Here is a 24,640-nt window from a genome sequence, read left to right as displayed (position 1 = left end):
TTCTTTTATAGTTTTCATCTTCCTATCTCCTGCTTCCATCTGTTGATCGTCTATTTGCTTTTCTTCTGGTTGTCCGTCCCATCAGAGGCCTTATCGGCACTCAAGTGGCTCACTCTAACCAACGTTATCCTGCCAAGGGGTTACCTCCCCATTAATGCGGCCAGGGGGGTTGGTTGAGTGCATTCAATGCGATAGTGACAGCTTACTTTGGGGTTAACCTCTCCCCAAAATCACCTTTGTCAGGCCGAGGACAAGGTATCCTCGGCGTGGATCCAGGAGAATAGGCTTCTCCCCCCTTCTCCTCAGAAATAGCTTGCGCTCCTCGGCATGGGCCTTGGGCCCGCTATATGATGGGCTGAGGCTATCAGGCCCACGGACCCCACATATTAATATGTCCATATTTTGTGTTGTTATCAAGTTTTAGTTTATTTCGAAAACAGCAGAATAGTCTAGACAATACGATGAAGAACAATTAATGCAACCGAAGAAAATGATATTTGTGCAGTTTCCTTTCACTATTTGTAAATATTTTTTTAACAAATTAGCAGCAAATTGTTATGTCTTTATTAATTATATAATATTTTTAGATGCTTGAGTAATTGTTTTAAGCATTTATGAATATTTTGTATTGCTCATATTCCTTATCTCATTTGTGTATTCTTTGAGATTTTTAAGAAAACAAATTTAATTTTGTATTTAAAATTATTTATTTATCTATTCATTTTTCATACGTTAGATTAGATTATGATAATATTAACACAGTACTTCTTATTTTTACAAAATAAATAATCTCTAAATTTTCCCTTTGTACTCTTGGTTACAATCATTATATAAAGTTATAACCAACACTTTTTTTCTTGGGAATAATGACATATTTCTATTGCGTCACTTCAAAATCTTATTAAAAAATTTGAATTTGATTATGCATTGAATATTTGGTTTGATCACATCATGTTTGAAATGTTTTACATATTCGGAAGAAGTTTGACTTTGATGTGATTTTTATTTTTCCCTTCTTTTTTGAATTGTAGTTTTTGTTGATTTTTTTTTAATACATTTTTTGGTGTTTTTAATTGTACGGTAGATACAATTAGATTTTAAAAAACTTGTTTAAAACTATAAAAAAAAAAATTCAAATTTTATATACTTTTTAATGATACACAAAATGTTATAAATAAATTTTATTAAAAAATTAATATTTTTACTAACTTTTGAATTCTTGAGAAGAATTGTATTGTTTTCATTTTGGTACGATTAAAATTATATATATTACATTTGTGATTGTTCCTATAATAAATGAAAATATGATTATGAAATATATTACTATTTATTAAATTAGTCCAAACTGTAAAAAATAAATTTAATGAAATCATTCTAAAATATTATCACGCGCAACGCGCGGGTTCGTAACTAGTTTGTTTTAATGTCTGAAAATAAATATACAAACTGAATATAACTTCGATCAATTTGGTAAAAATAGAACTTTATTTAAGACGTCCAGGGTCGGCTCTACCCTAGATGCAATTGATGCAATTGTTTAAGGCCCCCAAGTGAAACAAGGCCCCTAAATTTAAACCAATAAAATTATCTCTTTATGGGTAAAATTATTAATTAAGCTCCAAATACTAATTAATGCAAATAAATAATTTTTTATCAAATAAAAAACATAAATTAAAAAAAAATTGTGGGCTATGTAGGAGAACTAATAATCTCTCATCTATATGAAAGCAAAAATAGATAAAATATCTCTTCGTGAGCTGTGCTCTTGACAGTTCGATCTTTGTGTGGGAGTTTTAATTAGAGTGTAGAACTCAGTCTCCCAAAACACAAACAAAAAAATCTTTCTTTCTCTCTTAACAACTCAACAAAGAAAAACTAAAAACAAAAGACCCAAAAAAATCAATCTCAAACCTTAGACTTTTATACTCATTGCTAGAAATTTTGCCATTCTCTCCATTTAAATTCTTTGTAGCAGCTTGAAATTTGTTGTGATTCTGATCTTTCTCCCTTCAGATTTGGCTCCAAAAAAACCTTTCAGATTTGTGTTGAGCTCTCACTCTATTTCTTTTTTCTCCCAAAATTTCATTTTCTCGTGGCAGTGGTAGAAGACAAAACAGAAGCCACATATTGAAAAAGTAGCATCACTTACTGTCAAGGTGTCACCCCCTCACCCTTTTATTTCTAGTCATTATTCGGTCAAGTATTTTAGTATTTTTAATATTTCTCTTTCTAAACTTATCACATAGCCACTAAGTGACTCACGTGATGTACAGAAAAAAATGCTTTATTTTTATTTTTATTTTACTCTTCCTCTTTTATTACATCACATTAGCTTGGTGAATGCTGCTACAATTTTAGGATGGAGTGAACAATGAAGAATAAAGAGAGCTAAATTTTTTCTTTTCATTTTTATCATTAAATGGAAATTTTGAATATAAATTTGCTTATTTTTTTATTCGTTGATAGTGGTTAAAATACAATCATATATTCTAATACTCTGATAAATGGTTTATATTTTTTTATAAAACAAGTTTTAAATTTCTTTTACCAATAAATGAAAATTACTTCAATTGACTTATTAAATAATATAAAAAGAGGCCCCATCAAACACTGTCGCTTTAGGCCACAAAATATCTCAAGCCGGCCCTGAAGACGTCTGAGTTGCATGAAATGTTCGAAAAATTCCACCTCCCCCAGAAGGAACAAGAAGAATGCTAAAATATATGGATTTAATTACTACGAGTACGGTTCTCGAGACTCATGTCCTTGATACGAAGAGATTTGGAGTTTATGTAAATCGTTATACAATATTTCCCATGAAGAACTCATGGTTTACCCCGTTGTTATAAAAAAATGACAAAAAAATAATTTTGTTTACTTGTCGGTCATTCTTTACAAATGAAGAGAAATTGATTGTTAGACTTATTTCTAAAACAAGTTGGCTGCCGGAACTCCCGGACAAACAATACAATCTTACCAAGTTACCAGTAATAAAATGATCTCGTGGAGAGTGATTGAACTTGGATTGTCACATGCAATCTTAATAACATGAATGTTTTAAGGTCAACCAGGAATCTCAAGCTTTTATACGTATCTTTTATCTTTTCGTTTTCTTGCTTTTTATATCTTGAGTTCCCACTTGCAATTTCCTGCTTCCATCTGTTGATCGTCTATTCGCTTTTCTTCTGGTTGTCCGTCCCATCAGAGGCCTTATCGGCACTCAAGTGGCTCACTCTAACCAACGTTATCCTGCCAAGGGGTTACCTCCCCATTAATGCGGCCAGGGGGGTTGGTTGAGTGCATTCAATGCGATAGTGACAGCTTACTTTGGGGTTAACCTCTCCCCAAAATCACCTTTGTCAGGCCGAGGACAAGGTATCCTCGGCGTGGATCCAGGAGAATAGGCTTCTCCCCCCTTCTCCTCAGAAATAGCTTGCGCTCCTCGGCATGGGCCTTGGGCCCGCTATATGATGGGCTGAGGCTATCAGGCCCACGGACCCCACATATTAATATGTCCATATTTTGTGTTGTTATCAAGTTTTAGTTTATTTCGAAAACAGCAGAATAGTCTAGACAATACGATGAAGAACAATTAATGCAACCGAAGAAAATGATATTTGTGCAGTTTCCTTTCACTATTTGTAAATATTTTTTTAACAAATTAGCAGCAAATTGTTATGTCTTTATTAATTATATAATATTTTTAGATGCTTGAGTAATTGTTTTAAGCATTTATGAATATTTTGTATTGCTCATATTCCTTATCTCATTTGTGTATTCTTTGAGATTTTTAAGAAAACAAATTTAATTTTGTATTTAAAATTATTTATTTATCTATTCATTTTTCATACGTTAGATTAGATTATGATAATATTAACACAGTACTTCTTATTTTTACAAAATAAATAATCTCTAAATTTTCCCTTTGTACTCTTGGTTACAATCATTATATAAAGTTATAACCAACACTTTTTTTCTTGGGAATAATGACATATTTCTATTGCGTCACTTCAAAATCTTATTAAAAAATTTGAATTTGATTATGCATTGAATATTTGGTTTGATCACATCATGTTTGAAATGTTTTACATATTCGGAAGAAGTTTGACTTTGATGTGATTTTTATTTTTCCCTTCTTTTTTGAATTGTAGTTTTTGTTGATTTTTTTTTAATACATTTTTTGGTGTTTTTAATTGTACGGTAGATACAATTAGATTTTAAAAAACTTGTTTAAAACTATAAAAAAAAAAATTCAAATTTTATATACTTTTTAATGATACACAAAATGTTATAAATAAATTTTATTAAAAAATTAATATTTTTACTAACTTTTGAATTCTTGAGAAGAATTGTATTGTTTTCATTTTGGTACGATTAAAATTATATATATTACATTTGTGATTGTTCCTATAATAAATGAAAATATGATTATGAAATATATTACTATTTATTAAATTAGTCCAAACTGTAAAAAATAAATTTAATGAAATCATTCTAAAATATTATCACGCGCAACGCGCGGGTTCGTAACTAGTTTATTTTAATATCTGAAAATGAATATACAAACTCAATATAACTTCGATCAATTTGGTAAAAATAGAACTTTATTTAAGACGTCTGAGTTGCATGAAATGTTCGAAAAATTCCACCTCCCCCAGAAGGAACAAGAAGAATGCTAACATATATGGATTTAACTACGAGTACGGTTCTCGAGACTCATGTCCTTGATACGAAGAGATTTGGAGTTTATGTAAATCGTTATACAATATTTCCCATGAAGAACTCATGGTTTACCTCGTTGTTATAAAAATAATGACAAAAAAATAATTTTGTTTTCTTGTCGGTCATTCTTTACAAATGAAGAGAAATTGATTGTTATTTCTAAAACAAGTTGGCTGCCGGAACTCCCGGACAAACAATACAATCTTACCAAGTTACCAGTAATAAAATGATCTCGTGGAGAGTGATTGAACTTGGATTGTCACATGCAATCTTAATAACATGAATGTTTTAAGGTCAACCAGGAATCTCAAGCTTTTATACGTATCTTTTATCTTTTCGTTTTCTTGCTTTTTATATCTTGAGTTCCCACTTGCAATTTCAATGTCGAGGTTATAGTCAATTTGCAAGTTGACTATAATAATCCGGAGTGTGGAACGGGGGAATTACACATGTCTAACGGACTAGTTAAATATTTAAAGAGGTCTGGATAATCTTATTTATCAAAACATATATATATATATATATAGGGTTGGATTCAAGTTACACTTAGTGTAACTCTAAGTAATGTTACACCACTCAATATTTTTTAATTGGATGCAAATATTAACAAATCCACCGTTAGATTACATTATCTTCATATATTCTTTATGCTTGCAAAATTTTGAGGTGATCAAAGATTAATAATCATGTCATCAATCAATTGTTAAATTTCAAATTTTTGTAGTTTAAGATAATGCATAAAAAATTAGCTTATAGATCAAATGGTAAATAGCATCCGATTGATATAAAAATTGGCATGTATGTTAAAAACATATAGGACATATAATTCAACGGTTGGATTTTTAAAATATTAATTCAATAACAAGTTATTGAGTGGTGTAACATTGCTTAGAGTTACACCAGGTGTAACTTGAACCTAACCCACATATATATATATATATATATTTCTTGCTATTTTTATTTTGCATGGACTTTGCAAAGTCATGTCTAGCTGGCTTAGATAAGTTCGCTAAGTAAGAAAAACAATACTATCATATAAAGAAAGACTATAGAATAGACTATTGTTAAGTGGTTGCATTACTAGAAACTATTTATGAGAACAGTAAGAGTTGTCCTTGTTTATAAATTTCCTCCTCAGTGTTTTTTTTACTAAAGCTGTGTTTGGTTCCAAACCGAGCTTAGTCTCTTTCGCTCAGTCAGACTAGAAATAAGCCTGCGCATCTAGTTTATCAGGTTCTAATGCTTGTGAAATTTTCTTCTTCTTGATATATAATGTCTTATATGGTGTTCACTGTTCAGTTCACCCGGCCATTTCGCACGTGGATACATGAAAAACGCTATCTACATCTTTAAATCTCTCCAGTTGGTATCAATATTCTGAATTGTGTGGTGCATAAAGAAGTTCTTTCAGGCCTACTAATAGTTTAGATTTGATTGCTCTGTATCATACATAAACTCTAGTTATGAATAACTCGCCAAACTACGTTTGTTGGAGGTTAGTTCCATTCCATCACCTCTTGAGATATATATATATATATATATATAATTCGATAGTTATAACAGTGGGAAAAATGGATTCGAAACTTGATATATAAACAATAGTTGTGAGCTTGAGCCTTGAGTTATATATCACTGTTATTTTCTTTCTTTTTTTTATGTAGGAGTCCGGATTGCCTGATAGACACTAAGGAGGAGCACTTTCCCGCTAAAAATGGATTACATTCACAGGAAAAGGCATTACTGAAAATTCTTCACCCACAGAATTTGTTCCTTTGTTGGTGGAACAAAATATTTGTAGTGTTGTGTGTGATTGCAGTATCACTGGATCCTTTGTTCTTTTACATTCCTGTGACCAGTGAAGATAACAAGTGCGTTAGGTTAGACAAAAAGTTGAGGACCACAGCTATTGTTTTGAGATCAATCTCCGATATCATTCACATAGTTCATATGATTTTGCAATTTCGCACTGGTTTTATAGATGAGGCCTCTCAGAAACTTGGAAAACCATTGTTAGTTAAAGATGCTAGGACAATAGCTAGGAGGTATTTCTGGCCATATTTCCTGATCGACATTCTCGTTATTCTTCCCATCCCACAGGTACATAAGGAAGACTCACTTTTTCCAATAATTTGATAGTTGGGAACAAAAGATTCGAACATTGAATATCTCTGTTAGAAATATCATGAGATGTCAATTGAATTAATAGATTCTTAATGTTTAGAAATTTGGCTATGCTCACACTCATAATGATCATATTCTTAAAATTAACATTGTTCTTTATCTTGTCAGGTGGTTGTTTCAGTTATCTTTTCAGCGAGAGGCGCAAAATATTTGAATACAAGAAAGTTGATGAACTTTATTCTTCTCTTTCAATATGTACCAAGAGTTCTTCGAATCTACCTATCATGGAGGGAACTTATGAAGAGTGCCAGAAAGTTTGCTAAAACCCCTGCATGGGTTAAAGGTTTATTCAACTTCTTTCTGTACGTCCTTGCCAGCCATGTAAGTTCGATTAAATTCTGATTTCTTCTTTTTTGATAGAACATTATATGATTTCATTGAAACTCGAGAAATTGTTACATCATGTGACCTTACTTTCAGACATGCATTTTCTTCTCAATTTCTTCAACTTATGCATGTACAAACAAAATATTTATCCAGTAAAATGATTTGAATGTCTTTATGCCTAATTTATGAAAATTTACTGATGTGTAATTACTTTCTGATCATATAGGTATTGGGAGCCTTTTGGTATTTCTTTTCAATTCAAAGAGAAATGGCTTGTTGGGACATAGCCTGTGAAAATCATCCAAGATGTGTCCACAGTTCTTTAAACTGTGATCACAGTTTAGGAAACTACACATTCCTAAATGATTTTTGCCCTATAAAAACACCAAATACGACACTATTTGATTTTGGAATATATCTTGAAGCCCTTCAGTCAGGTGTTGCAGAGTCCACAGACTTTCCACAAAAATTCATTCAGTGTTTTTGGTGGGGCCTGCAAAATCTAAAGTTTGCACATGTTAGAAACTTCACTATTCCCTGTTGAGCTAATTTATGATGTGGTAGTTTTTAATTTTTATTAGTGATTGCATACACATATCTTACTATTAAGTTTACAAGTAGGGTTTCAGCCTGCCACAACATTTGCATATTCCCTTTTTCTAATCAATTCACATATCAAATGTGCAACATAATATTATGTGTAGTGAGAAGAACTTGATTATGACTTAGTGCCTGGTTGATCCCACGTCATAAGTCATAACACAATGCGGGAATATAAGTGGTACGGGGTAGTGATCACACCTGCAAATTTTCTTTATAATAAAATAAATAAAAATAATGTATTTTCATCCAAAAGTTTTTAGATTCTGATTTAGTTGGGCTATTTTTGCAGTTCTCTTGGTCAAAACCTCCAAACAAGTAACTATATTTGGGAAGGCTGCTTTTCTTCTCTTTTCACATCTATATATATATATATATATATATTTTTTTTTTTTCCTTTTTTCAAATATTTACAGCTCCTAGTTATTCAATCAAGTTGATTGAGCTCATTCACTCAAATCGGACACAACTACAATATGTCCTGGCAAAAAAAAATGACTTTGACAAAATTTGACTAAATTTGACCAGATTTGACCAAAAATCAAACCAAATACGCTTGTATATATACATAACAATGAGATTAAGCTCACATATGGGTTTGGACTATTATAACTATGACAGGTTTAAATATTAGTAAGTCTTTAATAGATTCTAATTCTAATATCAATTTTAAATGTTTGATGAGATACTCTGGACATGTAGAAAACAATGCTTTCATGATACCTATATTATATAGGATTAGATGTCTGAATGAACTTTGTTTTGAAACAGACATATATGCAGTTGGCAACTACAAGGTCAGAGGACATAAGAAGGAAGATGACATTGAAAGAAATAGATATAGAATTATGGATCTCAAAGAATGATCTCCCTCAGAATATAAATGAAGAGATCATGCAGAGTGTAAAAGACATACTAGAAGGTGACAAAGATGCTAATGTTGAAAGTCTGCTTCTTAATGTTCGCAAGAAATCTAATATAAAGCGCCATCTATGCTTGGATATGCTAAAGAGAGTAAGTTTATCAGCTTCTCTGAAATTGTTTTCTTGATAATATATTTTCTGAATCAATAAATGAAATCAAGAACAGAGACTAAGGGTAAATCTTGATTATATTCTTGTTCATATTATGTGATTTGCATGTACCTTCTATTTTTATTTTAAGTGGTAGATCAATTCCTAGCATTAATATGTAATCTTCTAAGTAATAAAACAAATTTCTAATCATATTATCTCAAATATCTGCCAAATTGATCCCAAAACTTTAAATTTGAAAAGAAAGAAGAAACTTTGCCCCCTAAGTTGAGCAATTGCACCATTTCCCTACAAATTAGATATTCTCTTTGCATGCTGACCTTTCTCAACAACTTGTTGCAAGGTACCTATTTTGATGGTTCAAACTTCAATGACTTTGGTAGCATGCATTATATGAATAATAAAAAAATTGACTCATGCCTTTGGTTCAGATGGATAAGGAAAGGGTCGAAATAGATCATGAGTTCATCACTATCAGCTATCAGGGGAGGGAGGGAGAGAGAGAGAGAGAGAGCATTGCTGGATTTATGCAGGGAAACCATTGGTTTAGTATGTAATTTTTCATAGGGAAAAACTTAGGTACAAATTCCTAAGTGCAATGACTTAGGTTCCCAATTAAACTCATTCATGTGGCTATATTGAGTCAATGAAGTACAAAATGTGTCATCTTTCTACAAAGACAGTCATATTACTAGCTTGGCCTTTACAATTTATTAATTAGTTCATTATATTGAATTCCCGTTTAAACTTATATAATCAATCATTTGGATTTGATATGTAAACTTTTCTCATTATTCTTGTTGAATGTGTTTAAGCCAGGTTCCCAGGTTTCGAAACATAAATAATCAACTTTTGCAAGTGTTTCTCGACCATCTCAAGCCAGTGCAACACAGTGAGTGCAGCTATATTTTTCGAGAGGGAGAACCACTCGACGCAATGCTCTTTGTCACGCAAGGCATTGCATGGACTTATACAAGTAGTGATGGTAATAAAAGTGAGTGTCTTGGGAAAGGTCAATTCTGTGGTGAAGAAATTCTAGAATGGGGTTTCAAAGCCCTCTCCTTAACCGACCTATCCAACCTCCCCATCTCGCCCAAGACTGTCAGATGCCATACAAAAGTTGAAGCTTTTGCTTTAAGGGCTAGTGACCTCAAGACTATACTCACTCAAAACTGGTGGCTGCTTAGCAAGATGCTCAGCCACATCACTGGATCTAACTTGGAGAGATGGAAACCTTTGGCAGCTTCATCTATACTAGCAGCCTGGCGCCGCAGCCCCCGCTATCGTGCCTGGCAACGAAGCCACCGCCATCATGAAGATGTGCTTATAAAGTCTGCCCAGTGGCTTACGGGGCGGGAACTCACCAAGATTGTGTAAGACCACTTACGCCTCAATATGTGGTACTAATTCCCTTTCATGGCACTGACTATTCTATTTTAGTGCCTAACCTTGTAAATTGTAATGATTGACAATTGAATACACTACTGGTTTTCCAGTGATTGGCTTGCTAGTGTTTTCAGTGAATGACTAGAGTAGGAAACAAAAAATTAAACTTCTTAAATAATGTATGATACTGTCGATTATTTGTGAAATGTATTATTTTGATTTTTTCCCCCTTCAATGTTGTTTGTTGCTCTTTGAAACTTCAAAAACGGTTTTCAGAGAATGAGACCAAAGCTGCAGTAGATGCCTTCATATGTGTACAAATGGAATCGGGCAGCTCATCAAAGAGAGAAACACAACGTAACAACCAACATTATCCAAGATTGCTAGACAACAGATTCTAATTTCTTAATCTTACTTAAATGGATGCAAACAGACCAAGTCCAAATCACTACAAGAAAGATTACTTTTAGCCACAAAAGCTTTGGATTGCCTTAAATTAATTTTTCAAAAAGCTATATGGAGTGGCAGCCTATAATCAGAAATGTTCTGAACATATGGATAATCAACCCAAACTAAAAGCTCAGAAACTATACCAATGTAAAGGAATTTTATATACAGAATCAATCCAAGCACAGAATTGATCCTCATCTTCACACACTGAATGCAGGTTCAAATTACCACGGCAGTAAAATGTGAAAAATTTAAATGATTGCTTTGATAAAAGTGGGAAGTATTTACAGATTGAAACCCCTCTAATGTCCTAAATTCAAATGGAAACCTCTTGCTGCACATAAACAAGGAGATTTATATACCTCGCATGATAAGCAGATGAGCTTGCACTGAAACAAGTGGCTGAAGAGTACAAGAGGCTTAATTGCTGCTTACATCTTTATGGAGCTTCCATCTAAGATGCCATCCAAGAATTTAACAGCCTCTACAATGTGTTTTCCTTTGTTCAACATGATGCAACCTGCCCTGCGTAAACAAATCATAAACCCATTAGTCCTGCCAGGCAATTATCATTCATGTGCTTATTTTCCCATCAAAAAGGAGAGGGGAAATGAAAATAGAATCACATGCATGCACGCACGCACAGATACAAATATAATATTAAAGGGCTTTAAAAACTACACAGAAAACTGCTATGAGCATATTGAAATAATTATTTCCCGGAATTCAAATAAGGAGTAGGTGATTCATAGGGCTATTGGACTTGAAAGTTTGAATGGCGACATATGCTTTGAAACTATCAAAACTTCATTTCATCATCAAACCAAAGATATGGAATTGAAGAATAATGGCAGTCACAATAAGTTGCAAATAAAGGAAAAAATAACAATACCAACACACACCATGCATTCATGAAGGAAAAAATTAGTAATATTCATGCAACTTGAACAAGTCATTAATCAATCAATGAAATAGTAAGTAACAAATTGAATCTTACCTCCTTCCATTGGCTACATCAGTTAGTTCAGCTCTGGTAGGCATCCCAGACTTGACAAGTGACTCCAGCACTTGAGTTGCCCAAATGACTGGTATGTGGGCAGCATTACAGACAGATAGAATTTCATCTTGCACATCAGCCAACTTTTCCCACCCACACTCCACCGCAAGATCTCCTCTTGCGATCATCACCCCAAGAGGATTTGAAGACTTCATTGCCTCCAACAACATCAAAGGCAATTTCTCAAATGCACTCTTTGTCTCGATCTTTAGAACAACTCCTAGATTTTGAAGTTTCCGCTTCTCTAATTCTTGGCGGAGAACTACTATATCACAAACATCTCGGACAAATGAAACTCCAACCATGTCAGCATTAGCAGAAACAAAATCAAGATCCATAAGATCCTTTGAAGTTAGGCCTTCAAACCATATATTGCTCTCTGGGATGTTGATGGATTTTTCAGATCCAAGTTTAGTACCTTTTGGACCAGCATGAGTGATTGAAACAATAATCTCTGAGATACTAGTTCCTTGAACTACTCCCCAAATCTTTCCATCATCAAAAGCAATGGGATCTCCTGGTTTGACAGAATCAAATAGAACGCCAGAAGAACAAGCTATTGTAGGAGCAGAACTAGTGGGTCCAGGCAATTCATCTTGCTCACACAAACGATCTCGTGATATAAATAACAAATCTCCAACTCTCAATCTTAAAAATGGCTCTATGGAAGGTACATCCACCACTTTTCCAATTGGGTACTTCAATTTTTTTCTCTTAACATACAATTCCGTTCCCGACTCAACATAAGCAGTCCTAGAACACTCAGCCACATACCCAGTGCCAGAAAATACATCCAGCCTCCTACAAATCTTAAGTATCCTTTTTCTTCCTCTAATGTCATGAAATCTCACAGTATCACCTACATTGATCTTGCTGAGAAATTCTTGGTCATCTATGAAAAGAACTGCGTCAGGAGTGAAGTGAGCAGGAGGAGGACCAGCTCCTTTATGACACAGCCAAACTTGAGCAGGGAAGATCACATTTCCAGTAGCATTTTTCTTGGGCGATATTTTCATCACACATTCACCTGGCTTCAGTTTTCCTGTTCGGAGCTTAGGTCCAGCTAAATCCATGAGAATTCGACACGGTTTCTCCAGCAACTGAGAACTTCTTTTCACTCTACTGATTATCTCACTCCAATCACTTGGGTTTCCATGTGCACAATTAATCCGTAAAATGGAGGCCCCCATTTTGATAAGGTCAGTTATAAGCATTTCACTCCCAAGGGCTTCTTGGCCAACTGTGACCATAATATGAGTAGTTCTGTCATGTTGAAGTGGACCCAATAGTAACTCCCCATCAGAGAACGCCTTCTTCATTGTAAGTATTGTGAACTTCTCATTCTTAAGTTGGTCTATTCTATTTTGGGTGTCAATTCCTGGACCAATATTCTCCTTCGTGTTCAAAGAGTTTAATTTCAAAGTTTCTAGCAATCGGATGGCTGTAGTAAGACTTGCAAGGATATGAGAATTGACAGTCTCCAAATTCAAAAGACCAACAGAAGAAAGATCTTCATTGAGCTGCTCTAGATCAAGGCATTTCAGTGCCAAAAAATGTACAAAGTTTATTGCACTTACCAAGTAATTTCTGCTAGGACAAAGTATTCATTGATTAGAATGGGATTACCATATAACAACTTGAGAATGTGGGGGTGGGGGTGGTGGGGGGGTGGAGAATAAACTTCAAGAAGACTAAAAAAGTGGATTTACTTCTAAAAAGATAGCATAATTTTTACCCTGTTCAGCAATTTAGTACTTCACAAAATAAAATAGTTTTACCAAATTTGAAATGTAGACACTAAACCTGTTATTGCATAGCATTATCAAAAAATAAGTAAAAAGTTATTATTGCAGGGACGATCATGACATCAATGAACATGTTCCTATCAATATAAAATTCAAACAATCAGTTTGGTTGCTTAAATTATTTAGTTGCAGGAGTAAGAAATGGTCTGGGAATGGGGACATCATTAGAGATGTACTCAATCTATGGTTGAATTTTGGCCACAGTGCATTTATATAAAGGATCATTTGTAAAACTTTTTTATTTTTATTTTTGGGAAAGTAACACGCAACTAGATTAACAAGAGGGGAAGTATGAAATTTTGACACATCCTATTGGAGAGGGGGGGGTGGGAGTTTCAAGTACTAAATGTAAGAAGAATTCAACAAAAAGTTCAAAGTGCATCTTTGATGGTTCATTAACATGACATTATTGAGTGGTGGCACATTATAGGATCAGCTGCCAGACAACATATTACTCAAGAACTTAAACAGAATAACAGATTTGCCTTTTTTTTCTCTTTTGGAGGGGGGGGGCGCAGTTATAAACTGTATCTGGAAAGTCACTATATGTACCTGTGACATAATTTAAGTAGGGAAGCATTCCATTGTTCGGATGCTAATATATGTAAGTGAACTGCCTTTAGCTTGTCAAGAAGTGTTCCTTGGCTTCCTGGCTGATCAGAATTTGGACGAAAGTTGGCTAGGGAGTGTGAACTAGATGCAACAACTTTCACATCTGGATCCTTGGAACTCTTATTACTCTTAGAAAGCACAAGCACTGGATCGTCACGTGAACTGCCCATTTCAGCTTTATTATTTCCATCTGGAACAGCAAAAGCTGACATCCTTGGCTTTTGGTTCCTTCCATGTGTGGCTAATATTTGAAAAACGTGAGTTGGCTGTTTCACATGAAATCTACGTGGCAGATGTTGGAGCTTCCGTCTCAAGTTGGAGGGTGGAAGTTGTATTTCAGCTGTTTGAATTGCCTGCAGACCAGAAAATTCATTTAGCCTTGGATGGTTTCTTTAATCAATAAAACAGTCAAAGCTCAAACTACACTTCAATGGGACAGTTCTTAAGCACTTCAAACTTTAAAGGGAGAAGAAACAAGAAGTTCACCGGAAGGTGCAGGCTAAAGCATTCAATAACACCAATTTACATTATTTACAAAAAGGTGACTGTCTGCTAAAATATGCATAAAAGCTCAGCAAATTAAATGAAATTTGCTGATACACACAGATCACCATCCACTCATCCAGTGAATCACCAGTTACATCATCGCCATCTAGCATCTATCTCCATCAATTCAAGTAGCTTTTTTACATCAATGCATCATTATAAACTAAAGAAAATAATTGATCTTCAATTCATATAAGCGGTCAGATTAAAAACTAATAGAAGTGACCAGCAGCACACTAGGACAATCATCTATTCATGGTTGCTCAAATCATCCAAGAAATAAGTAACTAATTGAGAACGTTTTGTATCGCTCTATATTTTTTTTATGGGAAACTTTAACAAGCACCATGCAGTACTTGTTAAGGCGGGGCTAATGCAGGTCCCATTTAATAAAAAAATTGGATAAATAAAAGAAAAAAAAACATAAAACTAGTCTCACAATTTATTTTAATATTCTTTCTCTCTATGAAGCTGACCTCACAGCTTATAAAGCTGAAAAAATGACATAAAACTGTAAAAAAGACAAAATTTCAACAAAAAAAAAAAAGTCAAAAAGTTGTCATTTACGATGCTTGTTAACATAACCCTTTTTTTATTAGAAAATATTTTACTAGAAGAGGAACAGAGAAAGACACGAGATAAAATGTGCACAAACCTTTTTCAGAGAATGCACTCACAAACGAAGAGAATCAACAAAAGAAATCAAATGGAAGCCTCCTGCAGCATGCATTCAATCAAACAAGGGCTGTAAGAGTTGTTATTCAATGGCTCAACGCCATCGGAGACCCGCCTGTTTTTTTTTTCGTATCACTCTATATAAATGGTCGTAGCTAGCCACAAATACATACATACATACATCCATACATACACATACAAAGCATTAAATTACTCTCATTTGTATTGAATTATTAAGGTGAATGAGAAAATTACATGGTTACCGATACTCACCTGGTTAGCAACTACATAAGCTGATAGTGCACCCAGCGTCGTCATCTATATCGGGCAAAATCAGTACACACACAAATCATGGACTTGCAAGACCACCTAAAACAAACAAAATTATACACCTTTATAATATTGAATTAAACAAAGTAAAAACTTTGATTAAAAAAAAATACTAATTTAACATTTCCTCAGAAAGAATGCACCTAAAAAATCTAAATACAAATATTTTGTTTTCTGATAATTTCACGGAAATCATGAGAATTCACGAGACTCAACAAAATTCAGAAAAACCATTTGTTTTGACTCCCAAAAAAATTTTCCGCGAAAGTTTTTACAATTTACTTTGAGAGTGAGAGAAATTTGTACCTTAGAAGAATTTTTAGGGAACAAGAAAGTGTAGTTGTGAAGCTGAGGCGCCTGTTTGTTTCTCGAGAAAGTGAAAAGGAAAACTATTATAGTCTATATGATACATATAAGAGGGGATGAGAGTGTGGAGAGCGCATGCCAGATTCGGTAAAGATTCAACACGTGGTAGAATCTACTACTTTTTAGTATAAGTCATCTTTTTAAAGGTTGTTATTATTGGTTCCCACTTAATTACGAGATATCTCATTCACATGTGTGGTAACTGATAAGTACACATGCATGCCTAGGTAGCCAAGAGAGAATAAGGCATTGCAAAGATAGAATTATTTAAAATTTTTACTACCCTAATATAATTTGAATTGAGGATAAGATGTGTTGTAGTATAGAAGGGCTAAATTTACACTTTTTGGAGCTATCTTCAATTTTCAGACAGCCTATGCAAAGACATATGACATTGATTTTAGAAAATCATACCATAATATATGGATGTCTTGGAGTTATCTAATTTCACAATTTGTTGAAATAATCTGAGTGGTGAAAAAAATTGTGGATATATGTAAAAGAAAGACAGAAAGTGCCTATCACTTACAATCGACCACTCCAAGCAGCCTATTATTGTGAATTTAGATGTCTCTATATTTATTCTTTATTTCTTTACCATGCGGCCATGGAAGCTAGAACGGATGATAGAGATTCAAATTTATCTTAATTGAATTGTAGACTTACAGCAACTACTTTAAAAGTTTGATTGGCCATAGAAGAGATTTTTTTGGGCTAATACAGCTTGCCATAAGATTGGATCATTCACCAAACAAATGGAAATACTTTCCATTTATTTTTCTTGGTGCACCAAAAATCCACATTCCACAAATAGCCAGTCACAGCCATTAAACATTGACCTGAAACATCTCCCAGTACGTGACTTCAACCATGTTACGGCTTGAAAAACTAAATATGAACAAGGAAATTTTGAACCATCAATTCCCAATTAAGCAGATTAACCACTTGGCTAAATGAACAAGGACAAGTCAACATTCACAAAATATGATAATTTCAGAGGTACAAATATAATAAAAGTAGCCATCCACAAATTGATTATTGGCAGAGATGATATTACACGCTAGAATTAATATCCTCACTAATTCCTGAAACAGAGCTCATGGTCCCATCTACAATTGTGCAATAATCACCTACAGTCTACTTTCAATGTTACTAATTCCATATATCTGAAAAACCAAACTAGGACTGGTATGAATTAACTAGGAAACACTGATTCGTTGAGCTGCTGGGGTTGGAGAATCACAAAGCGAGCTCACCTCCCTTTTCAGAAAGGATGGCAAGGCAAAGGCAGCTGAATGCATCTGTCAAAAGAATAATGCCAATTAGTTTCAGGTCACATTGTGAGTGCAATACAACAACAATAACAACCAAGCCTTAATTCCAAAATTTTGAGGTTAGCTATGAATCCTCTGTTTCTTTTTCTTTGGCCAAAGAGCAAATAAGTATTTCTTTTTTCTTTTTTCTTTTTTTTTTTTTTTTTTTGGGAGAAGCGAGCAAATAAGGATTTCAATCACACACACACACACACACACAAAAAAAAAAGGGGGGGGGGGTACTTCAGCATCATGATTCAAGCATGAAGGATTATTGTATTTCCTAATGATACCAGATTATAAAGGAATGAAATTGACAATCTTCACTGAAGAGCTTTACCAGCAAAGGTTAAGAAAGCCTCATTCCTCAGTGTATGTCATCACATCATTGACCATTTCAGGTCTAGTGTATCAAAATATTCAGCTTTTGCTAGCTATATAATGTTAATGATTTTCTATAGCTCACTCAATTCTCAAAGGAAAAAAGTAAAATGCAGCATAGGCTGCACAGCAATGTCTATTTAAGCTGAATATATGTGTGAGAGCGTGCATGAGAGAGAGAGAGAGAGAGATCTTGCCCATGAGTAATAGAACCTTAGCTTCTCGTCTATGCTTGAGAGCTAAGATTCTATAACTCAGAGGTCAAGGAAAAAAATTAAGTTGCTGCGAAGGCTGTATACCAATGTCAATTTATGCTGAATGCGGTGTGCGTGTGTGAGAGAGAGAGAGATCTTTTTTTTTTTTTTTAATAGGTATGAGAGAGGAGAGATCTTACCTCTGAGTTATAGAATCTTAGCTCTCTTTTATGCTTCAGAGCTCCTTCTAACTTCTCAATAGGATTAATGGGATTTAGAAAATCAACAGGCGGCCCCTCAGTTGAGCATATTAGAATCCTATCACACCACTGCTTGGCATGGAAAAATTTTACAAAAACCACATTATGAAACCAAAGAAAATTCTAAAATTCCAATACTTAATTGATAGGATATAATAATGTATGGGTGGTATCCTATTTATAGTTGCACTTATTATAATGTCCAACTGATTTAAAACAACAAATTTGCGGCAGGCAACTCTAAAATTCATTAAGCAACAAACTCAAAGTTCAGACAGTGTTAAGCCAATAAAGACAACCTATTTTCAGTAATTCTCTACATTTTGAAAACATACACAGCAGAAAAAGCAATAAACAGGCAGCAAAATGTAAAATGCTAAATAAATTTTTCTACCATGAAATTCAAGAAACAATAAGAAACATCAATACCTTGGATATGTTGGCACACTAGTCCAGGCATAGTGAACAGAACCCTTAAATGTTTCACGGCAAATAGAGATCATATCTTGAATTAGATGCGTATGGAGCCACATGCTTTCTGCCATGTTACAGAGGACACCACCAGGCCTTAATGCTCTGGCTGCTGTGTCAAAAAAAGGTTTCTCTACAAGCTCCTGAGCAGGTCCTATATCAGGCAAAAGAACCCTATGAGTGAGGTTTTGGCATCACAAACCTTATAAGCACAAGTTTCAAACTAAAAAATAAGATAAAAGAAAAAGAAGTCTAAGCTTTNGAGTGAGGTTTTGGCATCACAAACCTTATAAGCACAAGTTTCAAACTAAAAAATAAGATATAAAGAAAAAGAAGTCTAAGCTTTCAGTATTTCCTAAACAATTAGACTGCATATTTCAGATTTCAGGCAAACCTCACAATTTTTAACCAAATTCATAATATAATTAAGAAAGAGGAGAGGATAAGTTTATAAAAGAAAAAGAATAGATTATAAACCAAGCCCAGAAACTAATACGCAGAAGCACACCACTCCAAATATCTGAAATGAATAATTACCTCCCACCACCCCCCCCAAAAAAAAAAAAAACGTACCAACAGGATCTGATGAATCCACAATAATTGCATCATATTTCCCCTCAGGTGCATTCCGAAGAAATTCAACAGCTGTCCAAAAATAATAGTAAGATTAACTAAGGGCTACAGCATTGTAAATCAACAAAAACCCAGTGAAAAAAAGAGAACCAATGACACTTTTTTAATGTACCATCACCAACATAGAGGTGGACACGAGGGTCCTCAAATCCAACAGCTAACTCAGGAAAAAACTTTTTAGAGACCTAAATAAAAGAAATCAAGACAATGAGTTGATTAACTCCACCCAAAAAGCGAAAAGAAAAATAAAACTCAACTGAACAAGTAATTAAATAAAGAAGGCACATCACAACATCCACTTACATCAATGACCATCTTATCTATCTCACAAATATCAATTTGCTCCACAGAGCTATGGCGAGCTATTTCTCTAAGAACACCACCATCTCCACCGCCAACAACAAGAACCTGTGAAATTAATATTAGTAAAGTTCAAAATCATACCAACACTGAAGAGGAAAACCAACATGCAAAGTCATGCAGAAGTAGAAGCTGGTCACAGAGTATGACTGCCCCTGGTCCACAATCTTCATAGGGCAACCAGATCCTCTGATCAGCTTCAAAGCTCAAAGAACTTAAACATCAACAAGCTAACTAAAACTTGCTTCCTATTATAGAGATCTTTGAGCACCATGCATGCTGTAATATTAAGTTACAAACTCACTGATAAGCCTTGAACCCACAACCTCACCTCCCACTCCATTCCATACCAAGGGAGAAAGTTCTAGTTGAGCTAGAGCTCATTGGCTATATTTTTAAATTACTTTACTGGAGGCATAACGTCAATTGAACATAAGAGCAAAACTAAATTCACTTATGCATCCAAAGACATGTAGCAAATCTTAATGACCAAGACAAAATGAAGAAGACAAGACAAACTAACTGGATTTGCTCACCGTACTCATATTTTCTCTGGACCAACTATTGCCCTGCAATTTTCACTAGTCTTGTTACGAAGATCATAACATATTGGTTTCAATTATATTAAGCAACCACCAAAAGTCACTTTGTTGGCACAAAACTACAGAAATATCACGATAGCACATTTATTATATCCTAAAATACATGCAGCAATAGCTTTTGTCTTAAATTGGAATTAAGAACATGAGTTTGGGTTTTGGTCCAGCTAGAGCACCGCAAGAAACAACATATGTTGTGTTCTATGATGTAACAAATAAATTTACAATTACATACATGCAATAGAGAGAAAATATTGATAATTTGCTGAGTTTACTGTTGTTTCCTCTAAAAAAATGCCGTCATTTTAGCAGAGCAGTAATTCCAGAAATATACCTACCAATCCCCTGCAAAGTAAAATATATAAGGCCACCATCACGACCAGCTCCAGCTAGAAACTAATAACTGTCAGCATTGCACCACTGCCACCTCCCAAAAGATAAAACCACTGCCACACAACTTATCATGCAACCACCAAATCATCACTGCAACTATCAGTCACTACAAGCCATGCCACCATACCAACCAAGGGCTACTAGCATCACCAACTCTTCTATCAATGGCACCACCACCGTATTGAGAATAAATCAATTACCGGAACTTAATTAGCCTTTTTTGCATTTAGAACTGTGTGTGGGCGTGTTTGAGTCTATCTAAATTTTAGATAGACTTTAGATAGACTCAAACACACCCACACAGAGTTCAGCAATATTATAAGGTCAAAATGGAAAAATTATTGGTTAGAAAAAAGATTAAAATCTATATGTGTGTATATATATATATATATAAATACTAGATAAAAAAAAAAAAATAAAAAAAAAAAAAAAAAAAAAAGTAGTATTACAGCAAATGAAATGATGGCTACCAATTCCTGCTCAGTATAGATGGAAGGATCAAACTTTGCCATCCATCTGATGCACATCAAAGTTCCATTATATTCTTTTTTTATCAAGATTATATTTCTTTTTCTTGCTCAATAGAAAACCCATAATCAATTGGCTAAACGGAAGAACTCATAACATCTTTATTTTCAACATTTTCCCTTAAAGTTCTAGGAAGCAGTACAGTTTAGACCATTTTATTTCTAAATGATACAGGAGCATCAAATTACAAGCTTCAATTACCAAAAACGTAAATGCTTTCTTTTTTCAGTAAAAATTACATCCCTACAATATAAAAGGGAAAAAAAAGATTAGCAGCATTTTGTAATACAATCAAACTAGACCAACCATTATCTTCAAACAAACATGAAGTATAAGAATTTTACAACCCCCATTGTCCAATGACAAATAATGCGAAGGATAAGAGAAAAGAAAATATGACACAAGCAACGCAACAGCAAATGTAAATTATAAACAGGAGGGACTTAAATACGGATGAACTTACAGTTTTGGGGGATGGAATTGAACAGAGAGGAAGATGAACAATCATCTCCTGGTAGCTACATTCATCTTTCTCTGTCAGCTGAACAATGCCATCAAGTACGAGCACTTTCCCATATGTTAAGGACTGAATTAACATTAACCAATTCAATGAAACAATTATAAGGTATGTGAAGGTCACGCAAACAACAGAAAGCAACTCCATACCTCAAAAACAAGGACCTCTTGATAGTCTGACTTTGCCTTAAACAAAACTTTTTCCACCACTAGGGAATGCGCTTCTCCTAAATATGATTAAAAAAAAAAAGCATCATCTATACCTATTTATATTGAATAAAAGATCCATATTCACTAAATGAGTTAGGTTTAAGAATTTTTATTTTTTTTATTTTAAAGAAAAATTCGTAGCATAAGAAAGGATGTTTGACTTGCAAGAAAAACATTGAGCCCCCACTATGGGTTTATTTTTTATCAGGTTCATCTAATGAGCAATGTTTTTATAATTATTATAACAGTAAGAAAGGTCACATAACGATATTTATATCACTACCATACAATAAAAAGTGATACAATAACAACAATAAAGCCATAATCCCAAAATTTTGGGGCAGCTATGGATCCTGAACAGATCAGTCACATGCATTCTTTACCTCCATTCTATTCTACCCAAAGTCATACCAAAAAAAAAAATGAAGAAGAAAAAGAAAAGGAAAACCTCTATCTATACATATGTAAGATTACAATATCAAGATGTATGAGAAGACTATTAAATTGAGATCATGTAATGCGTAACATGTATAAAAAAAAATGCGTACCAGGCCACATTGGATTGTTAAAATAAACCCTTTTGCTGGCTTTCCCTGTAAAAAACAAAGCAAGAAAATGGGGTTAGTAATATAAAACTATTTAGACCAACTATTGTACCTAAATATCGTGGAGTACCACGTACAACAAAAATAAATGAATATTTGGGGAAAAAATCATAGATAATGACCAGAGCAAGAGTGAGATTCTGAAAACCACCCAGAAACAACAGTAGAATGGCATTTTGCCTCAAGCTCTGGGGCTGAAGCCATGGCCTTCAAGCAACAAGAAGGGACAGCCTTCTCTGAGCCATTCCCGTTACTCCCCTTCCCATCCATAGTCTTCTGGCATTCCAAACCTTTTCCTGCGCCGCCCTCCATATATTATCTTTTTCTTCTCCAGCTCCAGCCTCTACATATGAAAGTATATCCATTAAAAAACACAACTTTAACAATGAAAAAACAGAACTATAGTTAATCTCTCTCTCACAAACACACTGAAACCTATCTCTTTAAGTTCAAGCATTCATCTCCCATTACTTTAGTTCATAAATTAAACTGAAAACAATCTAAACAATGATTTTTTTTTAAGCGAACATCCATTCAATGAAATTGAAACTTCAAGAAAAGAGAAAGAAGAAAGAAGAATACCAAGCAAACTCTCAAATATACAATAGCAAAAGGGACTCATTTATATAACCAAACCCATCAACAAAAACGGGCTGTTTTACTTTTTTTAAAAAGAATCTTCAGTGGAAAAGGAAATGCACATTTTAATTTCGACAAAAAAAATACACAAATATTTTTTTCAAAAGAAAAATACATATATCAATAAAATCTATCCCAATATTTCCAATTTAGTCTTTATTTCACCAAATAAAGAATCAACAAACATAATTAATGCGTCAATCACGCAATCAAGAAAAACCCCAAGCTCCATTTCACCCAAACATAAAATAAAATCGCTTGGACCTTATTAAGAAGATGCTACATGATTTCCTTGGCTTGTACTTAACATTCTCTTAACAAAAAAAGAATCTACTTTTGCGCAGAGAACGATGAACACTACTACACAGTTTTCTTTTGGTCAAATGCTGAAAAAGTAAAGTCCTTAAAAGCCATACAAACTACACACGTAACAACAAAAATTCTCCACGGAAAGAATAAAAAAATCCCAGAATCTCAACTTCAAATTCCACTTCCCTATTGCTTTAATTTAACATTATCACTAAAAAAAATCCGCATTTGGCACCAAGAATCACCCAAAGAACAATCAAGAACCCAGTTTTCCCTGGAAACAAACGGAACCACTAGGGTTTAACGCAAAATAAAAATAGCCCACTTATTTATTTTTGAAGAAAACATGGTCCAAAGCCCAATAGCAACAATATATCAATCCAAAAAAAAATAGCTACAACATAATCTACAAATAGATTATACAAAAAGCAAATAGCAGAAAGTAGAAAACTTAAGATAACAGAGAGAGAGAGAGAGAGAGAAATCTTGCCTGGCGTTAATGGTGGCGATATTGCTGTATTGCTCTTAATACTCTGTTTGTTTGTTTTCCGTTTCTTATTTTTGGGTTTAATCTGTTATTGCTGAGAGAGCAAAACTGCAAAAAGAGTGAGCGGGAAAGAGAAACAGATGATCTGGGTTATATCTCTCTCAGCTCTTACTCTCACAGTCTCAATTTTTTGAGGCTTTGTTTGGACGGAAATGGTGCGTGTGTGTGTATAATAAGCTTATTTATACACAAGAAGAGATTTACTTCTTCTTCTTTTTTTTCTTTTTCTTTTTTTAACAGTGTTTGAAAATTTATTTATATGTGTTTTTTTTTTTTTATTGAATTTGTTTTCCGTTTTGCTTTGTACATTGGTGAGGTAGTTGGAAGTACTTTTTGTTTTTGACTTTTTTTTTCTATAATAAGAATTTGGAGTTGTGAGTGGCAATTGTCCCAACTCCCAAGAGGAAGTGAAGAATGAAGATGAACGGTTGGTGATTGTTAAAAAAAGAAAACTGACGGTAGGTGGGGAGGGGAAATATCCACACAATCATACACAAGATTGACACGAGAGAAAAAAGTGGGTGCTTTTTTTTCTTTTTCTTTTTTCTCAGTCTGAATTGAATCAGTGGGTACTTGATTGTTTTTTGGATC

The 24,640-nt window shown here is 33.9% G+C and overlaps 4 protein-coding genes across 7 annotated transcripts in view; 2 read left to right on the top strand and 2 right to left on the bottom strand.

The window, feature by feature from the left end:
• LOC112004049 (plastidial pyruvate kinase 4, chloroplastic) overlaps positions 1-16,128 on the bottom strand; it is a 29,814-nt gene extending 13,686 nt beyond the window's left edge. Inside the window, exons 1-6 of one of the 4 annotated variants that reach the window (XR_010630877.1) lie at positions 16,032-16,128; positions 15,669-15,764; positions 14,115-14,527; positions 11,698-13,344; positions 11,063-11,225; positions 7,610-7,732 (exon numbers count right to left, since the gene is read on the bottom strand). Coding sequence is in view for 2 of the 4 variants with exons in the window: in XM_065778368.1 (XP_065634440.1) it covers positions 11,132-11,225; positions 11,698-13,344; positions 14,115-14,527; positions 15,669-15,713 (2,199 nt within the window). In the remaining 2 variants the exon portion in view is untranslated. Of the gene's footprint in view, positions 1-7,609; positions 7,733-10,837; positions 11,226-11,697; positions 13,345-14,114; positions 14,528-15,668; positions 15,765-16,031 lie in introns of those variants that run through there. The other 3 variants (XR_010630878.1, XM_065778368.1, XM_065778369.1) reach the window with 3 other exon arrangements.
• On the top strand, positions 5,917-7,774 carry LOC112003952 (cyclic nucleotide-gated ion channel 1). The gene is made up of 4 exons (XM_065778367.1): positions 5,917-6,217; positions 6,384-6,819; positions 7,012-7,224; positions 7,457-7,774. The coding sequence occupies exons 1-4, from the start codon at positions 6,186-6,188 to the stop codon at positions 7,772-7,774; spliced, it is 999 nt and encodes a 332-aa protein (XP_065634439.1). The 5' UTR covers positions 5,917-6,185.
• LOC136069640 (cyclic nucleotide-gated ion channel 1-like) lies at positions 8,555-10,476 on the top strand. The gene is made up of 2 exons (XM_065778371.1): positions 8,555-8,844; positions 9,684-10,476. The coding sequence occupies exons 1-2, from the start codon at positions 8,581-8,583 to the stop codon at positions 10,239-10,241; spliced, it is 822 nt and encodes a 273-aa protein (XP_065634443.1). The 5' UTR covers positions 8,555-8,580; the 3' UTR covers positions 10,242-10,476.
• Positions 16,129-17,097: 969 nt separating the features above from the next.
• On the bottom strand, positions 17,098-24,281 carry LOC112006102 (spermine synthase). The gene is given in 13 exon segments (XM_065778370.1): positions 17,098-17,392; positions 18,180-18,292; positions 18,295-18,308; positions 18,669-18,864; positions 19,284-19,355; positions 19,456-19,528; positions 19,647-19,751; positions 20,240-20,272; positions 21,687-21,809; positions 21,890-21,966; positions 22,498-22,542; positions 22,677-22,897; positions 23,993-24,281. Coding segments are annotated over 12 exon segments (1,143 nt in total). The 5' UTR covers positions 22,867-22,897; positions 23,993-24,281; the 3' UTR covers positions 17,098-17,290.
• Positions 24,282-24,640: the final 359 nt, after the last annotated feature.

The sequence above is a fragment of the Quercus suber genome, unplaced genomic scaffold (assembly GCF_002906115.3).
Source record: "Quercus suber isolate HL8 unplaced genomic scaffold, Cork oak 2.0 scaffold_182, whole genome shotgun sequence".
NCBI lineage: Eukaryota > Viridiplantae > Streptophyta > Magnoliopsida > Fagales > Fagaceae > Quercus > Quercus suber.
The sequence above is the reverse complement of the archived record's forward strand: the minus strand, read 5'-3'. Positions and strand labels throughout refer to the sequence as shown.